Below are 24,811 nucleotides of genomic sequence, written 5' to 3'. Positions count from 1 at the left end.
CTCAAGCTTTATGTCGCAGCAATGACAGAATAATAATTAGCATTTTCTAGACACAGAACCAGTTAGATTATCTTCCCCAGTTTAAAATAATAAAATAGCATCATGGTAGCGGTCTGCCCATTCTGTTTTGATATAGTTTTCTGTGTCTGTTTCTCTGATCTTATTTAACGTTTAAGGAAAGGGCAAAAGTCACAGGTCAATGGTTAACGTTAGCTTCATTATAATTGCAGTGCATCTGAGAAGCACATGTAAGACTACGAAGACATATTTTATATTTTATCATGTTTTAAGTATGCAATAAGTGCAGCCCATGTCAATATGCGATACATGTGTCACGTGTCTGCGAGTTGATTTTGACACGCACCATAAACTGACTTGTGTTCACAGAGGGTGGACACTGCTTCAACCTGAAGCGAGGCTACAGTCAGACTGAAGTTTCAGCAGTATCTCAGTTCAGTAAGTCAGTCTTACTTCAGATTCTTATGGTGTCAGCATCTGTGATGTTATCAAAGGACGACCCTGGAGACCCATTTTCTCAATCAGGCACTTCTTTTGAGTGATGGGTTTGTACACGAACACATAATCTCCTGCCAAAGCTACTACAGTTTTGGAGAGATTTCTGTATTTACGATTCCCTCCTCGTTTTCCTCACTAGCTTGAAGTGGGCAGCTCTCTGCTGGAAAATGGATCCGTCATGTAATTGCTTAAACAAATTAGAGTTCAGAAACATTTGAATCTAAATCTGATGATAGCTGGGGAGATGTTTGCTTATGTTACCAGTACCTCACACAAAGCACACCCACACCATTCTGATGATGCAGTTTGAGTTTCTGAGTGTTAAACCTTTAATGAAAATTGACTAAAGTACTCACTTAATTGTGTTTAGTCAGCTGCTTGACCTAAAAATTCAATCTGAACTCCAGTGGTTTTTACTTCTCACCATGTCACATACTTACAATCACTCTCCATGTTTACACGCACAAAATATTCCTGTTTTTTTCCCTTATTGCGAAAAAGATAATATCCCCACTCAGCTGTGTACGCGGCTAATGACAGCGAGCATTCCACTCATATTCCTGCTCACATGCAACCTTGCAAAAAAACACTGGCTCCCTCTTTCATCCGTTCAACCACCTTCTTGTAAAAGGTTGGCGTTGCAACAGTTGTTCATATCCAAAAAATCTATTTATATTCTGGCATTTCATAATATTTCAAAAGTAGGTGCGTTTCTCCTTCCAACCAGATATGTGGGCTATTCTTTTGTGCATGCATCTCTTCCCCTGTCTTGCAAACTGTTGGCTAGGCAACGCACAGAGCTGACCATAAACAGGCAACAGACCGTGTGTTGATAACTGCGGTAAAAACCCTGAGATCTGAATGAGCTGTGTGCATTTCAAAATCCTGAATATCAGCATATCCCACGTCTTAATGGGAAAGAGCTACAGTCGGAATAAGTCGTCATTCACAATAGATGAATATTAGTGTGCATGTAACATACTGACAGTTAGGTGTGGTTACAGGAGTAACATATCTGACCACACCCAGTTCAGAGGTAAAACAGGCTTGAAACTTTCCACAAGAGAGGACAGCAAAGCCCTGCTGCTCCACCTGCTGTTAGTGTACTCTTTAATGTTATAAAAAAAGTACTTAAGATGTGTGTGTGAAGTTCGAGTGTAAACCCACAGATCTGTGTATGACCATTGCATGGGGCCCACTTTAAGTAAAAAAAACATGTCAGAGTCTTTTTTTGATTGAACAAGCAAAGCAGTTTATTTACAAACATACACGGGGAATAAGTGTCGCCCATGAGTCTTTCCTCACAGAGTACTTAGTGTGCATCTTAGCGTGAAATCTTTGGGCTTGCAAACAGAAATAAGCTCAGTGATCTTTTCCACCTTAAATCAGCATAATCCGTGTTTTCCTCATTACGATTTGGTTTACCGATGTGATCATTTCCACTCGGATAACATCAATACTTTGAGCAAGTATCTAATACCATTTTTTTTTCAAGTGGGGCCGAACTGTACGTTCCTGATCCGATGGCCTCACAATACTTATGCGGTATTGTGTGAGACAATTTCAAGGAAAAGAAAAAGAAAATCAATTTGAGAAACATGCCGAATAAATGAAATAATACTTTTTAAATTGATCACATCGCTAAAGCTTTTTTTTTTCTTTTTTTCGTTTAAAACATCTCAATCTAAAAATCAATAAATGCTGATTCAAGTCATATGCAACATTTTGATCCGTGACCGATAACTGTCGGGATCTCGTTTAGGTTTTCTCCTCCTCAAAGAGGTCAAAGGTCAGGTCAGCTAAACAGAAGTGTCTCTGAAGCCTGTAGAGACTCTCGCTCAAGGACACTTACTGACACAGGGTCTGAGCCCACGTCGTCCTCCAGGTGACACCGGGGCACCCTGCTGCCACTCCGCTGCTTATCCTGATCACTGCTTAATGGCATTTTTGCACTCAAGATAGTTCAAAACGACCTTCCTGACCTCATTACAGCACTTTAAATGTGCTAGCAATACACTCTAACATAGAGCACGGGAAATTCGACACTGATAAAAGTGGGTCTGGTCTCCGTGAGTCCATGGCAAGCATCTGACTGGTAGAAAATGAATGGAATACTTCAGTGAAAATAGGAAGTCCCATCTTGTCTGCAAGTACCTGTGTACAAACAAATCAATACTACACATGCGGATAGTTGTGGCTAGAAAACTGGTAGAGAGAAAAACAATTCAAAAGGTCCATTCGAATGACTTGTGTGTGGTGCTTATGAACACAGCTTATTTTTCAGGGGTTAGTTCCCAAGCTCATTAAAAGTATGAAAAAAAATGCCCCCCTTCCCCCCCCCCCCCATAATGTCTCACAATATTCAAAAAGTGCACTTCGAGGACGATGACTTGCAAAAAGACGAGTCACTCCGGGGAACTGAAGTCCAGCCAAAACCAGCCGTTAAAAGGCTTTTGTTTAAATTTTTATGCAGGTCAGGAGGCAACCAATCATACCGAAGTTTACAAGAAGGGAGATTAATGAAAAGAGATGATAAAAATGTTACAATCGTCGGTTGCTTTAACTGAGAAAAAAAGTTCACCATCAGATCCAAAGCTCTCTTAATCAACAAGAGAGCTCTAAAAATATACAAAGTGAAGATGAAGACGTGTGAAAACATGCAAACTAGAAAAACAACTGGTTTGCAGACGGTTGAACCCTTTCTTTCAGAAGTCCGTGTAGTGATGATGATGAGGATGAATGTCGAAGTCAAACGATGAAGGAACGTTTTAGAAATCTGTGTCCCTTTGGCTGATTTCAGGTCTCTGAGGGAAGGAGCTTGTTGTCGGTAGTGATGAGCTGCTGCAGCCGACTGACGGCCGAGCGGTACCTTAGAGCATTCAGATGGGGGACGAGGAGAGAGGATGGATATCGTGGGAGGCGGAGGATCAGGAGGAGAGCCTGGCGCTCGTCCTCCTGATGGGTCACTAATGCTAGGAGGTCTGCAGCAGGCGTCTGTAGTGGGGCATGATCTCGTGTTCTGGCAGGTGCAGGTTGAACTCCAACGCCACCAGGACGGGGAACTCGAAGGCTATCAGCTCTCTGCGGTTCACTCTGAACCTCTCTTCCAGTTTCTGCCAGAAGAAAATAATTAAAGATTAAACAGCACATACATAACTTTTTTTAAAAATGGTTGATTGTTATGTTGTTTTTTTCTTTAATTTATGTATTTTATTCATATGTATTTGATGACTTGGGAATGAAACTCAACAAACAACTATCTTTCCCCAGAAGCTTTCATCGAAGGGGCACTCAACCGATTTTAACCATAGGAAGTACTACTCTGTGAAAAAGATTTCTAAATTCAATATAACCTTCATAATGTCTGAAAAATGGACATTTACTTGGCAGAGAGGAGGCAAGAAAAGACAATATAGAGCTGCAATGTGGGAATTTTATGAGCCCGTGTTTTTGGAGTTCAAACCAATCAAATCAAATTTATTTACACAGCCCAAAATAACAATCACATCGCCTCAGTGGCCTTTACGATCTGTACAGCGAGCGACATCCTCTGTCCTTAGACCCTCCATTGGAGTGAGGAAAAACTGAGAAACCTCAGGAAGAGCCACAGAGGAGGGATCCCTCTCCCACGCAATAGATGTCTCGTACAGAACAGAACAACAAAATCACAGTTTGCAGATTTAATTGACAGAGTATCCGATACAAGGAAATTATATAAAACATATCTGAAGAGTGTGGCTCAAGGAGGACGACTGAGCAGGCCGAGGCATTGATCTGGGGACGAGACCAGACAATTAACTATCTTTCTCCAAAATCGCTCACCCGCCCTTTAACACGCCGCTGAAAATCTGGCCAAACCCCAGATCTATGAAAGACGAATACAAATTCACTAGATTCCCATTTAAGGGTAAGAATCTGTTCGCCAATTATGACGGTCGTGCTATCAGGTTGTTTGGGTTCCAGACCATTTGAGTATCTGGACAGAAACTTGCAGCCTGCCATATATGGGATCTGGAAACCACTTGAATGCAACACCAGGGCCTGTTTTTAGGGACATATTAGATCCGACTCTCAATATCTGCTTCAAGGATGTTTAAAGGTCACGAAAGGTCAACACTTATTTCTCTTACAGCTTTATTTATCTCAGACAGTGAATTAAATACTCTTTCCTTTCTATTTTCACTTTTTTTGTACATTCCAGCTTCACTGTGTCTTGTCTACAGGTACTTCACTACTCATTACTGAACAGGCACACGTAGTCAAACCATATTTTTTTATTCAACAATGTCCTGTTATGACAATAATCCAGATACCAGGTTTGATTTTGTGGACTTTGATTTGGCTGAACCAAGTCATCGTCCAAGCGCGATCGAGGCACACAGTTGTGGTTTTCAGAGGTGCGAATGAGGAAACTTACGTCGATCAGGAGCTTGACCTCGTGTTTCTTGAGATCGCCGCCAATCTTGGCCGCCAGAAGGACACAAGCTCCGGCGCAGAGTTTACGATTCTGCTTGTTTAGTTTGCCTTGAAGAACGAGTTTTTCAAAGTAGACGAAAGCCATGGCCACGGTCGGTTCCTCGTAGCCACATTCATCCTGGGCTAACTTCCTTATCTCCCTTTTCAAGCTGCGGGGAGGTGAGAAAGCAGAGAATGAGGAAGGGGGGGAAATAAAGACAAAGCTGATGTTAAGAAAATAAATAAAACAGGTGTGACATGTTATGTCATGTGTTGTGAAGGACACTTGCTTCATGCGACACCTCCTTACCTCCTTATCTTGCTGAGCGTCAGCCTTATGTGGGGGAATTTCTCCTTGAAGGTTTCGTTCATGTCCTTTTTGAGGTCAGAGGGTTTGACGTATTCAATGACCGTGGTCTGAAAAGAGAAACCAGAGGTGGTGTCAAAGTGACCACACTCCCAGCACTGAGCGAGGTGACTGGATCCTCACACACTAGTGTTGGATTCCACGGTCTCACAATGAGGCTTAACAGAAGGCTGGCGTTACCCAAACCACTTAAAGGATGAATCCGGGGACATTCTACATTTTTGAAAAAGTCCAGAAGCGACAACGGATCTGTCCGAGTAACACACTCTTTCTTCTGTGCCGTGGATGGTCTGACTCGTCGGGCTGTAGTTTGGAAATAGTCCCCGACAAATTCACTATTTGCTACTGTAACTTAGCTTTATCTAGGTTTTTCAAATGCAGGTAAACCCGCTAAAAACAGGCTAGTATCCCTTTGCCACTAGTTTGCCTTTCTGTTTTCGTGTCAGTGTTGCATTTAACCTAACGAACGTGCAACAGCGCAGCGCAGAATGTGGATAAATAGTCCAGTATTTACACAGAGATGTGTTTTAGCATCGTGCCGGAAAAGGGGTGAAAATTAGCGTGTCCACCCACGTGTCCACGCTTGCCGATCGAAGCTGGAGCCTATAAATACCCGTAACTACCGCAGCGCCGTTAGACCTCAGAAAAGGATGACGATTGTATCCTTTCCCAATGATGACAGAAGCCAGGTGTTAGTGCTTGTTAGAAGATACTTTGTCTAGTGTGAAAATAGCTTCTTGAGGGCCACACACAGAGTCCGACTGTTGACAAATATTGAGAGGTGGACCATCACATTGTCGGTTTTGGTGTTTTCACAGGGTTTGTTGATGATAAGAACACGCTTTCCGTGCCTTCGTCAGGCTTCAATTAAACTTGTTGCCTGTTATAACATGTTTTGAGTACCAGGAGGGTGAATCACTTTGAGACAGTAATGAGAGGCTGAGAGTTGGGGCTTAGAATAAGATCCCTGAAGAAAAAAAGGCTTCCCTCATTCCTAGCACTCCTAGCACAAAAGAAGAAGTCAGACAAGACAAGAAACGCGAGCAGTCAGACGATCATACACGGGCTACAAACCTACACTTTGGTTCAACTTTGACCTTTCCTGCTTTCCGTAGCTGTGCTTGCAGGATTATTACCAACATTTTGGCTGCACTCATTTTCAGTTTGACCTGCAACACTTTAGCCACGATATCCAAACTACTTTCTTTGGCTTGGTGTATTTGTAGTTCCTCTTCCTGCTCCTTTCACCCTGCTTTACTTAATTTTCTCTCTATTGTCACCCTCACACATACGCACACACAACGCCACATCAAAACAAACACATCACACTTTTTTTTTTTTGTTCTCAGCCTAGGTCACACATACACGTTCAGTGTTACTGAAATTTGCAACTGTTGTTTTGTTCGTGTTGTCGTCTAAGTCCAACTTCACTGAAAGTGAAACAGCACAAAAATAACTAATTATCATCAAGATCATATTTGTTTATCATTCAAGTGATGGATTGATTACAAACAGTTTGTGTAGTTTAATTTTTGTGTCATTCAGACTTTGCTGTAGCATTGTCGCCGTGTTCCCAGATCTGAGCAATGACTCTGGCACAGAGCTTATATGATTAGTCGATGAATCACGTAGTCAATTAAAGTAAAAGGTTAATTGGCAACTTGATTTATCATTTCAGTCGTTTTTCGTGCAACGGTGCCAAAAAGCTTGAAAAATGTGAGGATTTACTGCTTTTCTCGGTCACATATGGCGGTAAATACAATATGTTTGGGCTTTGCACTGTTTTCAGAGCTTTTTCAAGACAAAGGACTTCAGGAAAATACTGAAAAGGCATTTTTCAATACTTAACAGATTAATTGACAATAAAGTAAATCATCAGTCTCTGCTCTACTGTGGTGAACACTGTGTTTTTTTGAGCTAAGTAAGGACACACTACGCAGTGGTGCTAATAAAAGGACGACTTTCACTATGCATGTGCGGCACTGCAGGCCACGCATGGAGTGTGAATAATGCCATCCACTCTGAACGCCCCGCTACTGATCATACACCGTGAAGCAGAGCGAATGCTTATCGATGGTCGTAGCCGCGAGAAATGAACATAACTAAACATGACTTTTTTTATAAAACTGGATTTAAAATGCTAACATGGGGTTTACCTGCTTCATATTTTATATTCTAGGTCATACGAGCGTCCATGCCGGAAAAAAAAAGCTAAATTTATCCTGAACTTAACATGAAAGTTCAGTCAGAGTCGTGTCCTCTGAGCAGCCCCGTGTTCACCCAGTGAAATGCTGAGAATTCACTGGTTCCATTCCTGTAGTAAACACAATAGCCATTGTTATGAGATGCTGGCTTTTGTAATCGGAGGAAGACAAAAAAAAAAAAGAAAGCACATAACCTGGCCTTGACTGAACATTTCAACTATGTCAGTCCTTGTTGTGTATTCTGCCAGTCTCCGTAACAAAAACAGAGCCGAGGGAAGAATGAGGTGGGAGTCTGGTCAGGTTTGTTTTTCTTTTTCCGACCGCGATAAAACATCCGTTCTTTTCCGGAAAAAAGTGAAAGTGTGATTAGAGCCGAGACACAAACACTACACCGACTGTTGCTCTCTGGTGAAGTGGCTGTTTAATAGCTGCTCTCTACTACAAAGTATGCGTATTCATTCACGTCCCAGAAGGTGGGAGAGAGTCTCGGCCAGTGACCTTGCTGATTAAAAACTGTCTGAAACATCCTCCTGGCTCCTTTTTTCAAAAACAGCGGATAGAATTCTGGAGGATCTTCTTTAGAAAGAAACTGTCGGGGCTGATCTCGACAAATCTTTCCAGTGTGTTATTGTTTTTGGCTGTGGTGGGAAAACTGAGCACAAAAGGTCCACAATGACAAAAATAACCACTGGAAAAAAAAAAAAAACGGAGATTTATTGGAGGACATCTCGACCAATTATGTCAAAACAGAGGTGGATCTGTTTCAGCGTATCATGACCTGCACGAAAACAACTTTTCCATTCTGCTCTCATGAGGACGAGGCTGCAGTTGCGGTGGTGCTTGTTGTTGTCAGCGGCCGTGATGATGTGTGCGACGCAGCTGGAGTACTGTCTTACCATGTAGGAGGGGAAGATGAGGACTCTCTTGTGTTTTCCACAAGGCCACTGCGGGTCGTCCAGCAGATTTGGGTCGTACTCGCGAAAGTCCCCCAAGTCGTTCCCTGCCATGAGCGCGAACACAACAACGACAAAGGCCGAGTAAGAGTTTGCACAACATCTTTTCAGATAAACAACAGACGGGATAATGGCAAAAAAAAACAACGTTCGTTATAAATAAGAACAGTATTTGTTGGCAGTCGACTGACCTGTGTCCAAGCTGCTCTGGTTGCTGTTGGCTCGGCCCAAACTGAGGCTTCTATGGCTGGCGTTGCGAGACTGAGAGAAGGACGAGGTGGAGTCGATGGTGTTTCTTCGGCCCCCGAGCACATTAGTGGGATACAGGAACTGGGTGTAGGACACAGTCTGCAGACACAGGTGTTGTTTAATGTCTGCTTTACAAAAGGCATTAAAAAAGTGCTCTTATATAACGCCTGTTAGATTAATGGAGCCTTTTCACGGCAGCCGTTTGCCGAGGCAGGAAAAGCACAGGTGGTACCAATGAACATTAGCGATGGCTCAGTTTCATTAAGTGTCCCAGTATATCAAACAAATGGGCCAGCATGCACGATAACAGGAGTCTGGACCTGACTTGCCTTATTTAAATGCAGTTATTAATAAAATTTTTAGTTACACCTGGGTTTTTCCTGTCAAAATGCTAATGTTACTTAGTTTTTAGCATTTTAAAACTAGGAAACTGGCTCTTCTCTGAGCTGAATTGCTGAACACGACACATAAAACACACAACTCTTCTAAATTTATTTTGTTAATCAATCAAAACCCCCTGTGCAAAGGCAAGGCAAATCATTTGGCTAACAATCTTGCTATATAGTGTCTGTAGCAGCTAGCAACTGAGCTACTAAGCTCGCTAATTGTCCTTCAAAACTCAAGCACTAGTGAGCAGACACCGGGCAAAAGTCTTAAGCGCACACACATTTAAGACCTTGACAAATGAGAGGATACAGAGGAAAACATGTTCAGCATTATTTGGCATTTTAGTATATTGTTTTATATTCTCGCTGTTACCAATAACGATGAGATGATGCGTCTGCCGGCTTCTCACCTTTCCATCCGCTCCCAGCTCCACTCCCTCCAGCCCAATCACCATCTCCTTGGCGCTGACGCCTCCTGACGGGTGCCGCTGACGCCCTCCTTCCAGCTTTACGTCCCTAATGAGCACAAGACCTAAATTTAGATCTTTCACCGTGAAAGCCACCTCACAACTCCTGCAACCCTTTTTCTGTCGCCTTTCTCGCTGAGGCCTGTTCTAGTTCACCTCTTCATCTCTACCTCAGAGATATCCCCTGTACCGATCTGCGCTCATCAGCCGGCCATGTTTCTGTAACTGCCTGTGTCTTTGGGTGCATCTCGGGGCAATCGGAAAATAAAGATCACCCCTGGGAGGAGGGACGGAGGAAGAGTACGGTTTCGTTCTCTCCGTGCTCGGCTGCTGCCTCACCAGTGCCTGAAATGTCTGACTGCTGTGGGAGATTTGCACAAGGTCAAATGTTGAAGCAGAAAACAGACGACTGGCGACTTAAGTGTGTCAGTGGAGCAAACAGGGGAGAGCTCTCGACTGGACACGTTATGTGTCGGCCAAATATTCCTGTATTTACTGTCTGCTGCTGTGGACGTATTGTAGACTGAGGTGAAATTTAATATTTATACTGGAATTTAAAGTTTGGATACGAGGATCAAACCACAACAGGGCACTTAACATGAAAATATACTGATTAAAATAAAGATATTCCTGCTATGACTTACCTTCACTTGATTTTTTTAGGTCACTGGCAGTACATGCTAATGGGTGTGTGCGCTGACATAGAAGATTACATGCCTCCAGTCTATTTTATTCACACTCTGCCAAACTGAATAACTGATACCAAAGAGCTAATGGCAAGTGGAAAATTCTGATTCTTTCCAGTAATTTAAGATTTTAAGGTGGCTTAAAATGAAAGTGCTGAAGCACAGGCTTCATGCTTCCAAACTAAAACCTGAGATTTCGGCAGATAGCAGACAGTAAATCGTAACCCCGTCTTGTTTTTCTACCCCTCCCTTTCCCCGTCTTGCTTCCTATCTGAAGTGTTGACCAGATAAATTGAAGAAATTACACAGCGGGCCCTCACATGACTCTCCTGGTGTTTTGATGACAAGTTGGGCAAATCTGTTATAATGAAAACAGTGTTATCTGGCAAACAGGCACGTCGGGACACAGTGTTGACAGATGCATCATAGACATGGAGATCCCCTGGCAGCAGACATCTCACAGACCAGCGGAGATCAAATAAAAAGGGTAGGAAACATAAGACACGGGAAAAGCTTTCTAGGGAAGAGAGCTTTTCTATGAAGCCATCCAGAAAATAAACTGTCGTGCTTCAGTCTGCTGAGGATAATAAGGAGCAATGGAAGGAAATCCAAAGAAAAGCTGACATTGCTTAGTAACATGCATGAATAGTAATCACTGGCTTCAAACGTCTGTGCGTTAGTAGTGTTATAATCTGTGCAAAGTGCTCATCATGCCCTGCTAAATGTTTCTAAACCCAGAATCAGGCAAAGCAATATTAACTAAAGGAGTCTACCCAATATTTTATGGCCCATATAAACAGTTTGGAGCTGGGTTGGCTGGCTTTAGGACTACATTCCCCTACGATCACTAAATTATACTTTATTAATCCCTGTGAGGAAATTTGTCCTCTGCGTTTGACCCCTCTAACTTTGTCACCCTGCGAGCCAACTTCAGCTACACTCTAATGCCAGTAGCAGTACCTAACATGCATGTGTTTTAGGGTCAGAGAAACTGGAGTATATAGAGGAACCCATGCCAACACAGGCAGAACATGCAAAGTCCACACAGATGAGCTACCGTCGACCGTAGAGGGGTTTGAACCCACAACCATCTAGCTGTCACGAGACAGTGGCGCCCCATAAACACGTCCAATTTAGTTTTAGTCCGCATAGTTTGTGTTTGGAATGGTTTCACATTTCTGAACACGCGGCTGAATGAGACAATTTATAACATTATATGAAGCTGGAGCCAGCGGCCTGCTAGCTTAGTTTAGCTTAGCTTAGCATGAAGACTGAGAGCAGGGGAAAACAGCCACCCATCAGGCGTGGTTTGGATGTGATTCTGGCACAAATTCAAATAAATGTAAAACCATTCCTTTAAATTTAAGCATTTGCTGTATTAACTGTAGGGGAATCGTCCCCATTTGAGACCAAACCATGCTGCGTAAAATTTGGCACTTTTGGTTCATGGGGCAGTAAAGACAGATAGACAGAAGAAAGAGGGGAAATAATACATGCAATCAGACATTTGGGACCAGCCATCTATTAAAATGTTGTTTTGCGGTTACAACACTTTGACTGAGCCGGCAGAAGTCTAACTGTGAGCTGTCAATTAGCAGCAATGAGCGGCCAAATGTGCATATTGGATCACCCTGGGGGGTTTATTAACCCTTGACCTTGCTCTGATCGGCTGGCTTAGGAAATTCCACAAACTGATCGGGCCTTTTATGCTCTTCACCAAGCCCCGGCGTGAAGCTTTTCTTTCTGCGCATTGTGTTCTCGGGTGTTTATCTGTTCCTTTCTCTTTCACTTCCTCCAAAACACACCGTTTCATGTGACTGGGGGGCGTCACAACCGAGGCCGGACCAGAGCTATCAAGCGGGTTTTCATTACATAGAACTTAATAAACAAAAATGGTTAATTACAAACTGTCAACAGAAACTCAAGGCTGCCAGCATTGTGGAGAATTAGACCAAAGTCAACACATAAAAACAAATATTTTTTATTAGGCTGTTCACGTTTGGTTTTACCATCCGCCCTGAGTGATCCGATCAGAAGTTGACAGTTTTGAGCCTGTCAATCACTCGATGCAAATATAGACCCACATCGCTGGAACAAACAAATACGGCATTTTTTATAAAAAGGAAGAAATATCTTAATGTATAGCAATTGCTGAATTAACAAAAAGGCCCATATAGTAATGAATGTGTTGTTGACAGCATTTCACAAGGCAACATGTCTCAAAATTTAGCGTTTTTTTTAAGGGAGTCTGGGGACTTTGTTTGCAGGTGACAAAGAAGTATCCTTTATTAGTTATGGTTTACTGTATTTGTAAAATGTAACAATAAAACGTTGTCTTCTTAAATAAATTCTGTGTATATGGGAAAACTAAGACGTGAGGTGCACTTCAGGCACAGAACTAAACAGGACGCACTTCGAAAAAAGAAAACAGCGAAACTAACACTTTGTACAGGGAGAGAAACACCTGAATGTTTTGAAATCAATGCCGAATTAACACAAAGACTGGAATCATTTAGAATTTGCCGTTAACGTTTCACAAAGTTTGTCAAGTTTCTACAACTCTTCAAATAATGTGATTTGTTAAGGGAGTCTGGGAATTTGCGGTTACTGGTCAATGGTTAGTTAAAAACAGACGTCCACAAACATCTGCTGCAAACATTGGCATGCTAAGAGAGCACAAACACGTGATTTACAGTGAACTACATGGAATTCAGACGGCGTGTAATCCATTCTGCCTGTTTTTGTGGCTTGTTCTTGTTTCACAGAGGACGTCAGTCGAGTGGGCGGTCCTTTAATGTTGCCCAGGACACATGTCTGTACACACTGCTGAAAGAATGTGGTCACTTACAGCCCAGACCACCTCTGAATGCGGTCTGAGCCGTCCGCTTGTGATCGGACCACTCGGGACGCATGTTGATACCAAATGTGAACAGGGCCCAAGAAGAGCAGGACCCCAGGGAGAGGTGAATCTTAAACGCTAAACAGCAAAGCCAGCGACAGTTGCAACAAACAAAAATGAGTTGACTTGAACAAAAAAAAAAAAAAGGTTGAGTGCCCAAAAGCCACCAGAGCCATTACAGGGGAAAGCAATACAAGCAACAAGCATTGGGCTACAATGTAGTCTAGATATATACAAAATTAAGACTTTGAAGCCCGTTTCAGCCCAACTTAATGGTAAAAATGCATCCACCAAAACCAACCCTTAGCAATGTATGCACCAGTCAAAGGGAGAATACATCCACAGAAAAAAGAGGGATGAGAAAACAAAGGGAAAGAGGGAGCACAGGCTGGAGGAAGTTACAAGGTTCGGCATGCTGTAGGATACATACCCTGCTTGGCTACAATCTCGATAGGGCAGGACAGAAAATACACTATAGAAGGATCTTCTGCCACTGATAAGGACTATCCTATAAAAACAAAAAATGGTAAAAACAAGCTAATCAATATCTATCTGGTAAGATCCACAGGTTAAAGTTGGAGAGTAAAAATAAGAATGAAGAGAATGAGCTGAAACGTCAGTGTGAGTGTGTGTTGTTCTGTATGTAGTCAGTGGTTTGGGAGGGAAACAATGATGCATTTTTGTTTTTGCAAGTAAACATACGCTATTTTTAACCTAAAATGCCTTGCACTCGTGTAAACATGCATACAGTATCTAATCAGAGATGTTTCCCGGTGACCAGACGTCATCAGCACACAGAGCAGAACGGCCCTGAGTGAAGTCACACTACAACAACCTCGAATTTACTGCTTTTAATAGCTGCAGCTCTCAGACACGTGGTGAATCTTACTACTCGGCCAGAGTGGCCATTAAGATATAAACAAAACGCGAGTCATGGGTGTGGATATGAGGAAAAACAACTTTACCCATCAGGTGACTTCATTTAACTAAACGCTTAAACAAAGAGAATCCGCACTAACTTACGCAAGATGTAACAGCCTGAGGATCAACAAATACATCTACGCTTCGTAAAAACAATTAAACTGAGAATGTGTTTTCTCAGAAAGCACCGGAAAACAAGGCTCTGCGTAACAAAAGGGCTAATTTAATTAGGTTTCACATCCAAAGAATGTGACATTGATAATAATGAAACTCCCGAGAGCAGTGTGACTCAAACACTTCATAGGTCTGCTGGCCTTGAATAAACAACCATCTTTCCTTTTGTTTACACTCTGCACAGCCAATAAAGCATCGACATTAACACCGCCGTGCCAAAACCGGCTTAATATTGAGGGATGTGTGTGTTGAATGCATGCTCGTGTGAACTGTGACACAATGTGATTTAGCTTTTCGTAGTGATGTCAGGGTGTGATTCCTAAAATAAATGTAACAGTGATCAAACTCTCAGTAAACGGACATGATTCTCACTCAGTTACGTTTCATTTAGAAGTGACAATGTCATGCAGTGTGTGGGCCGGGCCTGCTCGCCTGCGATGTGGCCTGTAATGTGAGAAACATCCAAACTGCAGTTCATTGACTGGGGCAGCCTGCCATAATCCACTGAGGACTTGTATTGACTAAGGGACGCTGCTGTTTGCCTTCATACCTTCCATTGCGCATATCATGTTGCCTCATGTTCTTTATGAAGTGGATCTTCTTGAAGCTCTTTGGTCGGGGTGAACCCGATAGGGTTCGGCATCTGAAATGTAAAAACAAATACAAAACATCAGTACCTCAAAAAAAAAAAAAAAGAGAAACTGTGTCACTGGGATACATTACATTGAGCTGGGACAACTAATACAGTAGTAGACAGTGTGATGGGGTACGTCCGGGCAGTTTACTACCTGCGTAGAGGAGCGTTCTCCTCAATGTCCTCTAGCGTTTCAAGCGAAGAGCGCTGAGAGATGAGTCTTCGTCTGGGAGGGCAGACAAGAGGGGAAGTTAAAAGTTAGGGGATATGAAGCAACATCATCACAACGAACGCAGGAGCAACTGTCGTTCTGCAAAACTGCTTTTAAGGAGAACTAACTACTGTATCTGCTATAATAATAATCCTTTTCATGATCACTTGTCTTTTAGGCCAGAAACATGCCCTGCAAAGCAATCTGATTAAAAGGCACAACAATAAATAAGTCAGCTCGGGTAATCCATTCAATTTTATGAATTAAATTTTGACAAAAGATTAATTACATTACATGTAATGTAATTACCCATCTCTGGTTGTAACTTAGTGTTTTTCCCGCATGCCTTCAGATAGCCAGTCACCAGCACTATTAGATCTTGACACTACAAGCATGCTGCGCGCTTATTGGCTCACTGTAGCTGACGAGATGAATTCCTTAGATATTGAAATTTGTTATCGATACTCGATAGTATCGAGGTAATTCGGTCGTTGGACTGTATTAAAATTCAATATATTCCTAAACTTGAAAATGTAACCGTTAGAATTAAGCATTTTCCAATCTTTCACGACTTTGTATGAACCCTGCTTGAACCCATGAACTTCTGGCAGCGAAAAAGCACCGAGGCTGAGCCCTTAAACACAGCGTGTGTGGTCGCTGAAGGCCTTGGACCGAAGGTCAAACAATGCTGTGAAATTATCACCGTTTTTGTACGCTCTGTGGTTAATTTACGAAAACAAGTCTCGGACGGTCGAGTTATGACCGTCCAACGACAACACTGTGTGTCAGCGTGGTCAATGATCACTCCTCAGTCTTGCTTAGATCACAGAGAATTTTCCAGGATCAGAGCTGCTAAGAGGATAACAAGCTGGCTCGGCGAGCACTTTGTGTAACACATTTTGTCACAGATGGCCTTTATTTCACACACTTTAGTAGCTGCACGACTCAACAGGCTAATTCTGCTGGACCCACTTTTATATGGTCGGCTGCCAGATTAAGAAACAAACCCACATGCGATAGCTAAGTATGCCGGAGCTGTTCCAAAATTAGGTTGGAGTTGCATGTTTAGCACCACAATAATGACATAATCCAACACAATAGGCAGCCTTGCAAAGTGGCCACATTAATAGTAGTGGAAATTAACACATTAGTGGTCGTATAACACAAACATGACACCTTCTCACTGAGGGTCTATCTGTCATCAAGTATTAAACAAACCTGCAGCCAAGTAAGGCTGTAAACAGATGACTGCTCACACACTGTACATCATCTTCTAGTATTTCTTTACACAATTCAAAACGTGTCCTCGCAGCATCAAGACAAACTGATGACACCTGAAGTGACCCAGCCAAAGGTAGCGACAGAGGAGCGTGAAGCAGAGTGGCTGGTTAATGAACGACAGAGCATGAGGACAGATTAACAAAAGATGACTCTCCCAGAGTTTAAACCAACGCAAGCTGAGTGAACACTGTATACTGGAGGAGACCGGCTGAGATGAGTGTTTACATGAGGAGTCAGACTGTTGAAGCGCACAAGAATCCGAGGGCCATTATACTGGCTAACCTCCTGTATAAAGTGACCCCAGCGATCATAAAGCGGAGGGGGAGAACATTGAGCTCTGACGAAGTGCATGAGCAGTTCATAATTTAGTCCGAATGATTAGAAAAGCTGACATCATCGCCGTTTCTGCTCGGGGTTATAATGAAGGGCTGCAACCTCTGCCTGAAGGTCAGGCGAATGAGATCATGTGATTTATGCTCTTGCATCATTCTTCTTCTCCAGAGACAACCCTGAAAAGTGGATTAGCTGGATAAGGATCTGAGACAACAGGCTTCTTGTTTTCTCTGACGGTGCATCAAGTCATTCTTATAAATACTTTATATATCAAATGGCGCTTTTTCCAAGAGTTTAGGCCATTAAAACATTTTCAAGGTCTCACATGGCTGTATTTTGATGTATTTGGAGGTGAGAAGGAACATTAGCATGGAGCATAAGACTATCTTCAGCTAATGAGAAAGAAAAAAATTACCTAATTTAAGTCTTAAATCCAAAACTGACTCAAATGAACAGTTTCTATCTCAAGGCACGTCTTCAAGGTGCAGACAAACGAGAGGATTTTCAGTTTGCCGTCAATATTTTTATACAAACACCAACTCTAATGACTGTGTGTCATGTGAAAGGTGTTGCTCAAAGTGAGGGACTCACAGAGAATCAACATCTGACACTGCAGTTCTCCTCCACTTAAGAGTTTGTTTCGGTTTTACAGGCCACATTTTTACTCTCCCGGTTCACTCTGACTGGAATCAGCAGGCAGCTGTTTTGAAAAAGGGAAAAATCCCAGATGAGTCACTTCGCACTACCAGCCAGGCAGGAACCAACAGCAAAAAAAACTAGCATCTAGCCGGAGCATTTAGCACCTAAAGAGCAAGACGCTTCTTCTCAGGAGTGGTGGAGAACAAAATGGAGCTAAAAGGAGAGTGAATAGTGAACTTATATACAACCAGTGGCTGCAGAGATTAGGCAACTGTTTGCTTTTGTCGTAACAGCTTTATAAGGTGATAATATGTCAGTGTCGTGTTAATAAATGCAGGTTTTTCAAGTCTATCTCGTTATATTACTCTAACATTCATAAAGAGTTATTGTTTGCTGTAATCACTCGTCATGCACATACTGGCCTTGAAGTGAACCCTTCTTGGAGGCACTAGAGAAAGTGATGAAATCCACAGTTCTTGTTCCGAGCAGAAATGCACCGTAAACTTCAAGCTAATATATGAGGCTTCAGCAGTCTTTACTTACATCAAAATAAGTCAGTGTGTGGGTAGTTTAAACACGGGTTAACCAGGCTATATTAGGCGACTGACTGCAATTACCATTACCAGGTGATGGGTTTGCTGCCTTTTTGTTTGTCGTTTCTGTCGGGTCACCATCGACGTCACAAACATGCAAGAAAACATGTAACAGTAGAAAGTAGCATGGAGGTTACTGACAGTGTTATAGTAGCTACTTTTTTTTTTACGTCTTGTAGTTCAGTCACTGTTTTAAAACCCAGCAGAGACTGAATTATATTTGAGCTTTTGCAAAACTATTTACGGATTTGGAGCTGATTTTTACTACTGCAGAGTCATCTGACCCTGGAATAAATGCTGATTGTACCCTATAAAGACAAAAGTCAGATGTTAGTGGGTGCTTGTGGGTTATTTGCCCAGTGTGAAAGGGGTATTAGACAGATCAAGTGGGTATCGTCAAAATTTCCTCTGCATTTTCTCTTTGGGTCACTCTGAACCGTGTTTCCATGCAGCGTTGTGGTGGAGAGATAGTAGACAAAAATGGAATTTCACACTCAACAGCTTGTAACTTCAGATTTTGAAACCACTCGATTGCATTAAGTTAGGCTGCTGAAGCCTCATAAAAGTTTTGGCTGAATTTTGCAGCAAAGGTAAAATGTAGATTTTGGCCCATCTCTCGCAGTGAAAGCAATCACTTTAGTAAGGAAAGGAAAAATGATTACAGCAACCGATAACATTCAACATTTATATCGACTGTATTAAAACAGACTTGAAAAAAGTCCAAACTTGTTCTTTCTCTTTGCAAAGAGTGCCTCACCGTCTCCCCAATCTGTGCCAAAAACAGAAACGACCTCTTATTAGAGACATCTGTCTGCATTCTCTGTGACAGTTTGTCATTTTTCAAGCCCTAATCTTGTCTGAATTGTTACTGTTCTCCCAAAAAAAAAAAAAATCATTCACCACTTGGCCAGAGGGCCTGTTTCCAGTTGATGAGGACATCAATGAACTGTGAGGACTTTGATCCAGTGCTCTGTAGATGAACAGCAGCAGCAGGACGTGTTTTTAATGCAAAAGATGTTTTCCAGGCCGCTGCGGATCCTGGAAACAATAACACAAGCCAGGCCACTCATTCACCTCGGACACAGCTCTCACAACCGGGGTTAGAACAGTCAGTTTCTGCCCAGTTGGACATTAGCAAGGCCCAGTGAGAAGCTTCAAAGAAGTCACGCTATATATCAGTGGCAAAGGAGCAACAACAAGCATCCCTCAGTGTCTCTGACACAATGTCTGCAATTGTTGCCTTAAGTGATTCTGTTTCAGCGTGTTTCATAAATGCAACCCATGCAGCATTAAGCTAAACCTACTGCAAACACAATACCACCCTCTTGCAATGAAAATGCACCAAAAAGCTATTGATAATCCTGCCCAGTGGTGCCATGCAACCAAGCCATAAAACTCAAGTGGACCATTTAGATGTGGAGATTACACGGTTTCACACGTACGCCCTGTTGGCAGCCTGCCACAGGACATAGTCTCCTATTTTGTGGGAGTGTCGCTGTGTGGAAATAAATGTAATGTTCTGGGCTTCTTCACACAAACACAGCCCAGGCAAAGGGAAATGTGATTAATCAGAAAAAAAAAAAAAATCCACTTGGAGCAGTTCAGCCTGTCTGATCCTCAATCACAAATGGGATGCATCAGCAGATTTGAAAAATAAATTTGCAAAAAGGAAGTTGAACACACAGAAACATCATCGCACTGTAAGCTGACAAGTGGATATTTAACTCCAGGGTGCAGCTTGTAAATGCATGAAACAAAAACACATGCTGACCCTTGTTACTCTGCCTCACACTCGACAAATCTTCTGGGCTTCACTGAGTGTTTGTTGACAGCTCAGACATCGAGACTCTGAAGGAAAACGAAGCGTTCTTATATAATCCTGCGATTATGCCAACCATGACCTCAGCGGACAACAATCAACCTCATAACCACAAGTATGTGACCCAATCGCACAAAACTCCACAGGACCATTATAATGGCTTGTGCTGCTTGTTTTCCAGCCACAGCCTCTGCTGCCTCATGCTAAAAAAAAAATCCTGTTAAAATGCTAAAGTACATGACTCTGCACTGCCTAATGGTTGGTGTGGGAACGCAACTACAAAGAGGACGTGAGAAGACTTAACCTGCCTGTGTTTTAGTGGGGAAGGGATGAAATGAAAATAGCTCTACACCTTAGGCAGACAAGGCCAGATGGTAATAGGTATGCTATATTTAAAGCGCAGCTCTCGCCGTGCTGATTCATGATGGACGAAGGCTGAGGAGTGGAAGGAGAGCTGAATATGAAATCATTCATCATTTTAGTGCATTAGAATCTGATGGGGATGTGGTGTAAAGCAGCTTTGGCCTCAGAAAGTCTATTTTGGCGGCACATCAGAGGCTCCGTGACTTCCTGAATGGGAGCAGGACTGAAGGCCAAAAAGTCTGAGGGGAGAGTGTGTCTCTGATGCCCCTGGGAGAGGAAGTGGAGGACAGAAAATACAGAGCCGAGAGCCAGGCTGCTTCTCAGAAAGCCTGGGCATCCTGCCTCTCCCAGCCAGGGACCTCTGGACACGTTTCCACCAGCTGCCCTCAGAAAACAAACCAGGCACTGTGCGGGGAGCTCGTCTGTCCGCGCGCCGGTGGAATATGGCCGCGCTCCATCAACAGGTTGCTTACTTCTCAGCGTTAGGATTCATTTTGCGTGGACGTTCTCCAAGCACATTCCAAAAGCAGGGTACAGTCGGGGTTTAACGACGCCATAATGTACGACGGAGGAACAGAGTGGCTGTAAACATTCAACAGTGCGGCTGTGAACCTCGATGCTTTTCCGGTACCAACTGAAATGTGTCAATAGCAAAAGATATTGACAGCTATGAAGTCCTAAAAGCTGGCAGACCATATTTTGAGCACACAGATTGATTCTAATCATAGTTTTGTCAATTTTGGCTTGAACATCTGATTAGGATGTCTCATGGGCGCCTCCCTTTGGAGGTTTTACGGGCACGACCAACTGGGAGGAGACCCAGGGCTAGACTCAGAACTTTGTGGAGGGATAACATCACCTCGGGCCTGGGAACACCTTGGGATCCCCCAGGAGGAGCTGCGAAGTGTTGCTGGGGAGTGGGACTGTTTTGAATACCCTGCTTAGCATGCGGCCACCGCTAGCACAAGAAAATGGATGGATGGAGCTGACATAACAATCTTACCACAAGGGTTAGGCGATCCGACGAGTCTAGATCGTGATCGATCTTGAGGATTTCCACAAAACCAATTTTTAGGCTGATTGTAGAGGTTGTGCTTATAAATGTCTTACTTCGGCTTTCAAACGTCACATAACCCTATTGACTGTTTTTAATCTTACATTTGCTGATCACTTCAAGGACCTCTCGTCCACGTTGGCTCAAAAGTTGAAGCCACAAAACGGCTCACAATAGGGTGAGACTGTTCTGTCCACTGCTGTGTCCAAGGTCAAGAATGAACTTCCAGTCTCGACTTTGAGGCCAACGTGAACAGGAGGTCTTTAAGGGGCTCGGGGAAATAGGAAATTAAACATCTACAACTCCAAGACAACTGGGCGACCACCATGTGTGGAAGGAGATTGTGTGATATGATCTAAAACTCCACAACATCCACTAAATGGTCTTTGTGGTGTCAACAAATATTAACTTGATTTTGAAGGAATGTTTCTGGTGCGTTGTACTTTTTGAGTGTCAGTAAACTATAAAAATGCCTCTCTGGAAATACATGAGCACATTTCACAATTATTAATGGTGCCCTGAGAGTTATACAACCTCTTAAATGCACTTCTTTCACTGTCCAAAAAGCACAGATTAAGACATTCGGAAGCTGTTAGTTAGTTTGGCAGAGCAATTTCCACGAGGTCAGGAAGGGGAACTAAATGCCTATTGAGTGTTTCACCATGGAGCAGCGCTTCCTGAGATGTCTGGCAGAGGCACCAGAGGGAGGACAGGATTTGGGTAAGAGAGGGGCTCTCAGTGGAAAGTAGAGGCGAGGGGATTTGACAGCAGGTTGTGACAGCGAGAGGACCATGAGACGACTGTTACTGACAGCCGTCCTGCTGCGAGGCGAGACCCTCCAAACTGTCCCTGTGCGTCCAGTGTGAAGTGGACAAAGAGGGCAAATGAGAAGACGTCCACATGGAGCAGCAACAAACCCCTGTTGTACATGTAGCTGAACAGGGGTGTAGAGTTACAGGATGTTTACAGAGGAGACGGAGACAGCAGGTGTGCGCCAGGCTTCGGTATGACATTCTCTAAAAATAATTGGAGTACATTTGACAAAGAGCATATGTGCGTGAGTTAGAACGAAAAACAGAAAGGAGCTGATGAGGTGTTCTCTCTGTGGAAACTGGGTTACAGCTCCACAGCTGCTGGACCTGTGAGCATACTGCACCTATCTGCCCCTGTCTGTGCAGACCAGTGAGTCACAAGACTACAACCACCTGCGTGGAGTGAACATACAAACAGCTGAACTGTGTCCTGCTGTTTATGTCCTGGCTGCTAAGAACCGAAAGTACCATCACAAAACAGCTGACTGTAAAAAAAGAAAAAGTGCAAGAACACTGTTCCTGGAGTTCATTCATTCAGCTGATACATGTGGTTAAAGAAAATAAAACACTTAAAAGGAACAGTTCACTAAGAAACGAACATTCAGTATTTATCTGCTTCCGTGCCGATGGAAAGTCAGGTGAAGTTTCGTAGTCCGCAAAACATTTCTGGAGCTTCACAGCAAACTTGCAGGATTCTCCTGAACAACTGGAGCAGATGGGGACTCGTTTTAAAACGTAAACAAAAACAGAAAACGGCTCCATACAGTTCAGAATTCACGTCTCCAGAAGACCTGAGATGCCAGATAGATTTAAATAAACATGTTATTTACACAGTCTGCACTTGGTCGAGCTTGTGCACCCACTTCAGACGGGGTGCCGGCTAACGTTTTTAGCTTAGCAACTACACTGAAGATCTCGTTGAAGATCTGTGAAGCTCCAGGAATGTTTTGCAGACTATCGAACTTCACCTGACTTTCCATCAGCATGAAGGCGACAAGATAATGACTAAACTTTAACCCATTAGAAGTTGTGTATGATGTTTTACACCCTAAAAGGTGAGCTATGTGGTTTTGGGGAAGAAATATTAACCTGAGGAGAAAGATCTTCATTGACTGATTGTTTTTTTTATGACTGAACAAACTAAACAAAGCAAACTCTCTTTGATTTCATGACAAAGTAAACAAACTGACCTTAAGAGGAAAACAATTTCACTGTTTTTGTTTGTTTTCTTTATATGTGGCGGACCCTGCCACCTTTCTAGCTTCAGTGTTCTGGGGACCTTGTTTCCCTCTGAGAACAGCTTGTGTATTCAGATTTTGAAAAAATAAATATATCTGAGTTTGTGTCATTACCTCATTAATATTGCATATACTCAAAGCTACAGAGTGCCCCTTTACCTTATTGTGTGTGAAATGCTTGAGGAAGCCCGTTAATACAGGAAAATCTAACAAATTAAACAATAATCTGGCTCGACAGTGTCTATATACACAGTATGATTTAATAACAAATGAAATCTTGTAGCAGTACACCAGATTTATGGTGGTGGCATGTTTGAGTTCTTGCCTGCTCGCTGTGATGACATCAGTGTACAGTTTAATGACCTGACTGTGCACATCCTGCACACACGCTTGAACCTTTCACATCAAAGTTGCACCAGCCACACTGTACAGCATGTTCCCACACACACACCACACACACACACACACACACACACACACGGTTACCTTGATCTCTGCAGCTCTATGGCAGAGTTGGCTATCTGTCCGCCCTCCAGGCTGTAGTTCTGGGAGGTTTGCCTGGAGTAGGGGGCAGGAAGGATTCCCTGAGTGTACGTCTGCAGCCTCCCTCTAGTCGAGGCTGGGACCGCCGAGAAGGGCGAGCTGAACGTGGAGGGCATGAAAGCGTCGCCGTCCGTGTCTGTACCCACCGGGGCAGCTGCGGGACCCGTCCCGAAGCTGGCCCGACTGCTGGCGAGGAGAGCCTGGTTTGCAAAAGCGAGCGCCTGGGCGGCCGTGGTGGTCGCCGCCGCCGCCGCCGCAGCAGCAGCAGCTCCCCCCGGGGCAGCAGCAGCAGCAGCAGCCGCCCCGTACGCCAGGCGCTCCGGAGAAACCAGGCTGTGTCTAGTCCGAGCCTCGAGCGAGTTATCGTCTTCGTTTTGATTGTCTGCATCGTCTTGCACGGGTCGCCCATCCAGAGAAATGTTGCTGAGAAAAGACAGAGCCGCTTGCCTCCTCCTCGGGTCTATGCGTTTCCGCGTATGCTCGATACTGGAGTGCTTGATCTGCAGCGTGGCCGTGGATGTGTTGCTGCTCGTGGCAGCCGCCATGGTCCCCGCAGGAGCGATCTTACCTCGCTGACATGAATGCTGTGTTGATCGTGCTTGTGTTTGGTGAATGGTAGTGGCCTGTCTTTTAAGTACATGCGTTAACTGGGTGAAAACAGGGAGGTCACGTGTGTGCTGTATTGTGGCAGCACAGGGAAAATTTGGACCAATGGGCTGTCAGGAATACATGTGTGTTTTTTTTTCACCTTTTCCTGACTGCTGGAGCCTCCTGCCTCTCTGACATGGCATGCCAAAATTGAACAATCACGAGCACGACATCTCCAAAAACAGTCTGACCCGCACGATATTGATCTGCAAGCAGCAATTAAAAAAAAAAAAAAAAAAAAAAAAAGTATTATTATTTTCCACCAATTTGAACAACATCTTCTACAAGACATGCTGAACACGATGGCATGAGAACTTTCTGCATGACGAGCACGTCGCTGCCTCCTCCGTCAGCCGCAAGGCGCAG

General features: G+C 43.4%; 1 protein-coding gene across 2 annotated transcripts; it reads right to left on the bottom strand.

The window, feature by feature from the left end:
- Window positions 1–1,748: 1,748 nt before the first annotated feature.
- cables1 (Cdk5 and Abl enzyme substrate 1) lies at window positions 1,749–24,552 on the bottom strand. 2 transcript variants are annotated; one of them, XM_084368124.1, is made up of 10 exons: window positions 23,741–24,552; window positions 15,066–15,137; window positions 14,828–14,920; window positions 13,613–13,690; window positions 9,541–9,646; window positions 8,687–8,843; window positions 8,439–8,542; window positions 5,282–5,388; window positions 4,934–5,141; window positions 1,749–3,629 (listed from the first exon to the last, which is right to left on the bottom strand). In XM_084368124.1, exons 1-10 carry the CDS (start codon window positions 24,340–24,342, stop codon window positions 3,489–3,491), a joined length of 1,668 nt encoding a protein of 555 aa, XP_084224250.1. In that variant the 5' UTR covers window positions 24,343–24,552; the 3' UTR covers window positions 1,749–3,488. The 2 variants fall into 2 exon arrangements, with proteins under 2 accessions (XP_084224250.1, XP_084224251.1); XM_084368125.1 differs by lacking the exon at window positions 13,613–13,690.
- Between the last annotated feature and the right edge of the window lie 259 nt (window positions 24,553–24,811).

This window comes from Pagrus pagrus (assembly GCF_965226575.1).
Source record: "Pagrus pagrus genome assembly, chromosome: 12".
Lineage (NCBI taxonomy): Eukaryota > Metazoa > Chordata > Actinopteri > Spariformes > Sparidae > Pagrus > Pagrus pagrus.
This window is presented reverse-complemented; position numbering and strand designations above follow the sequence as displayed.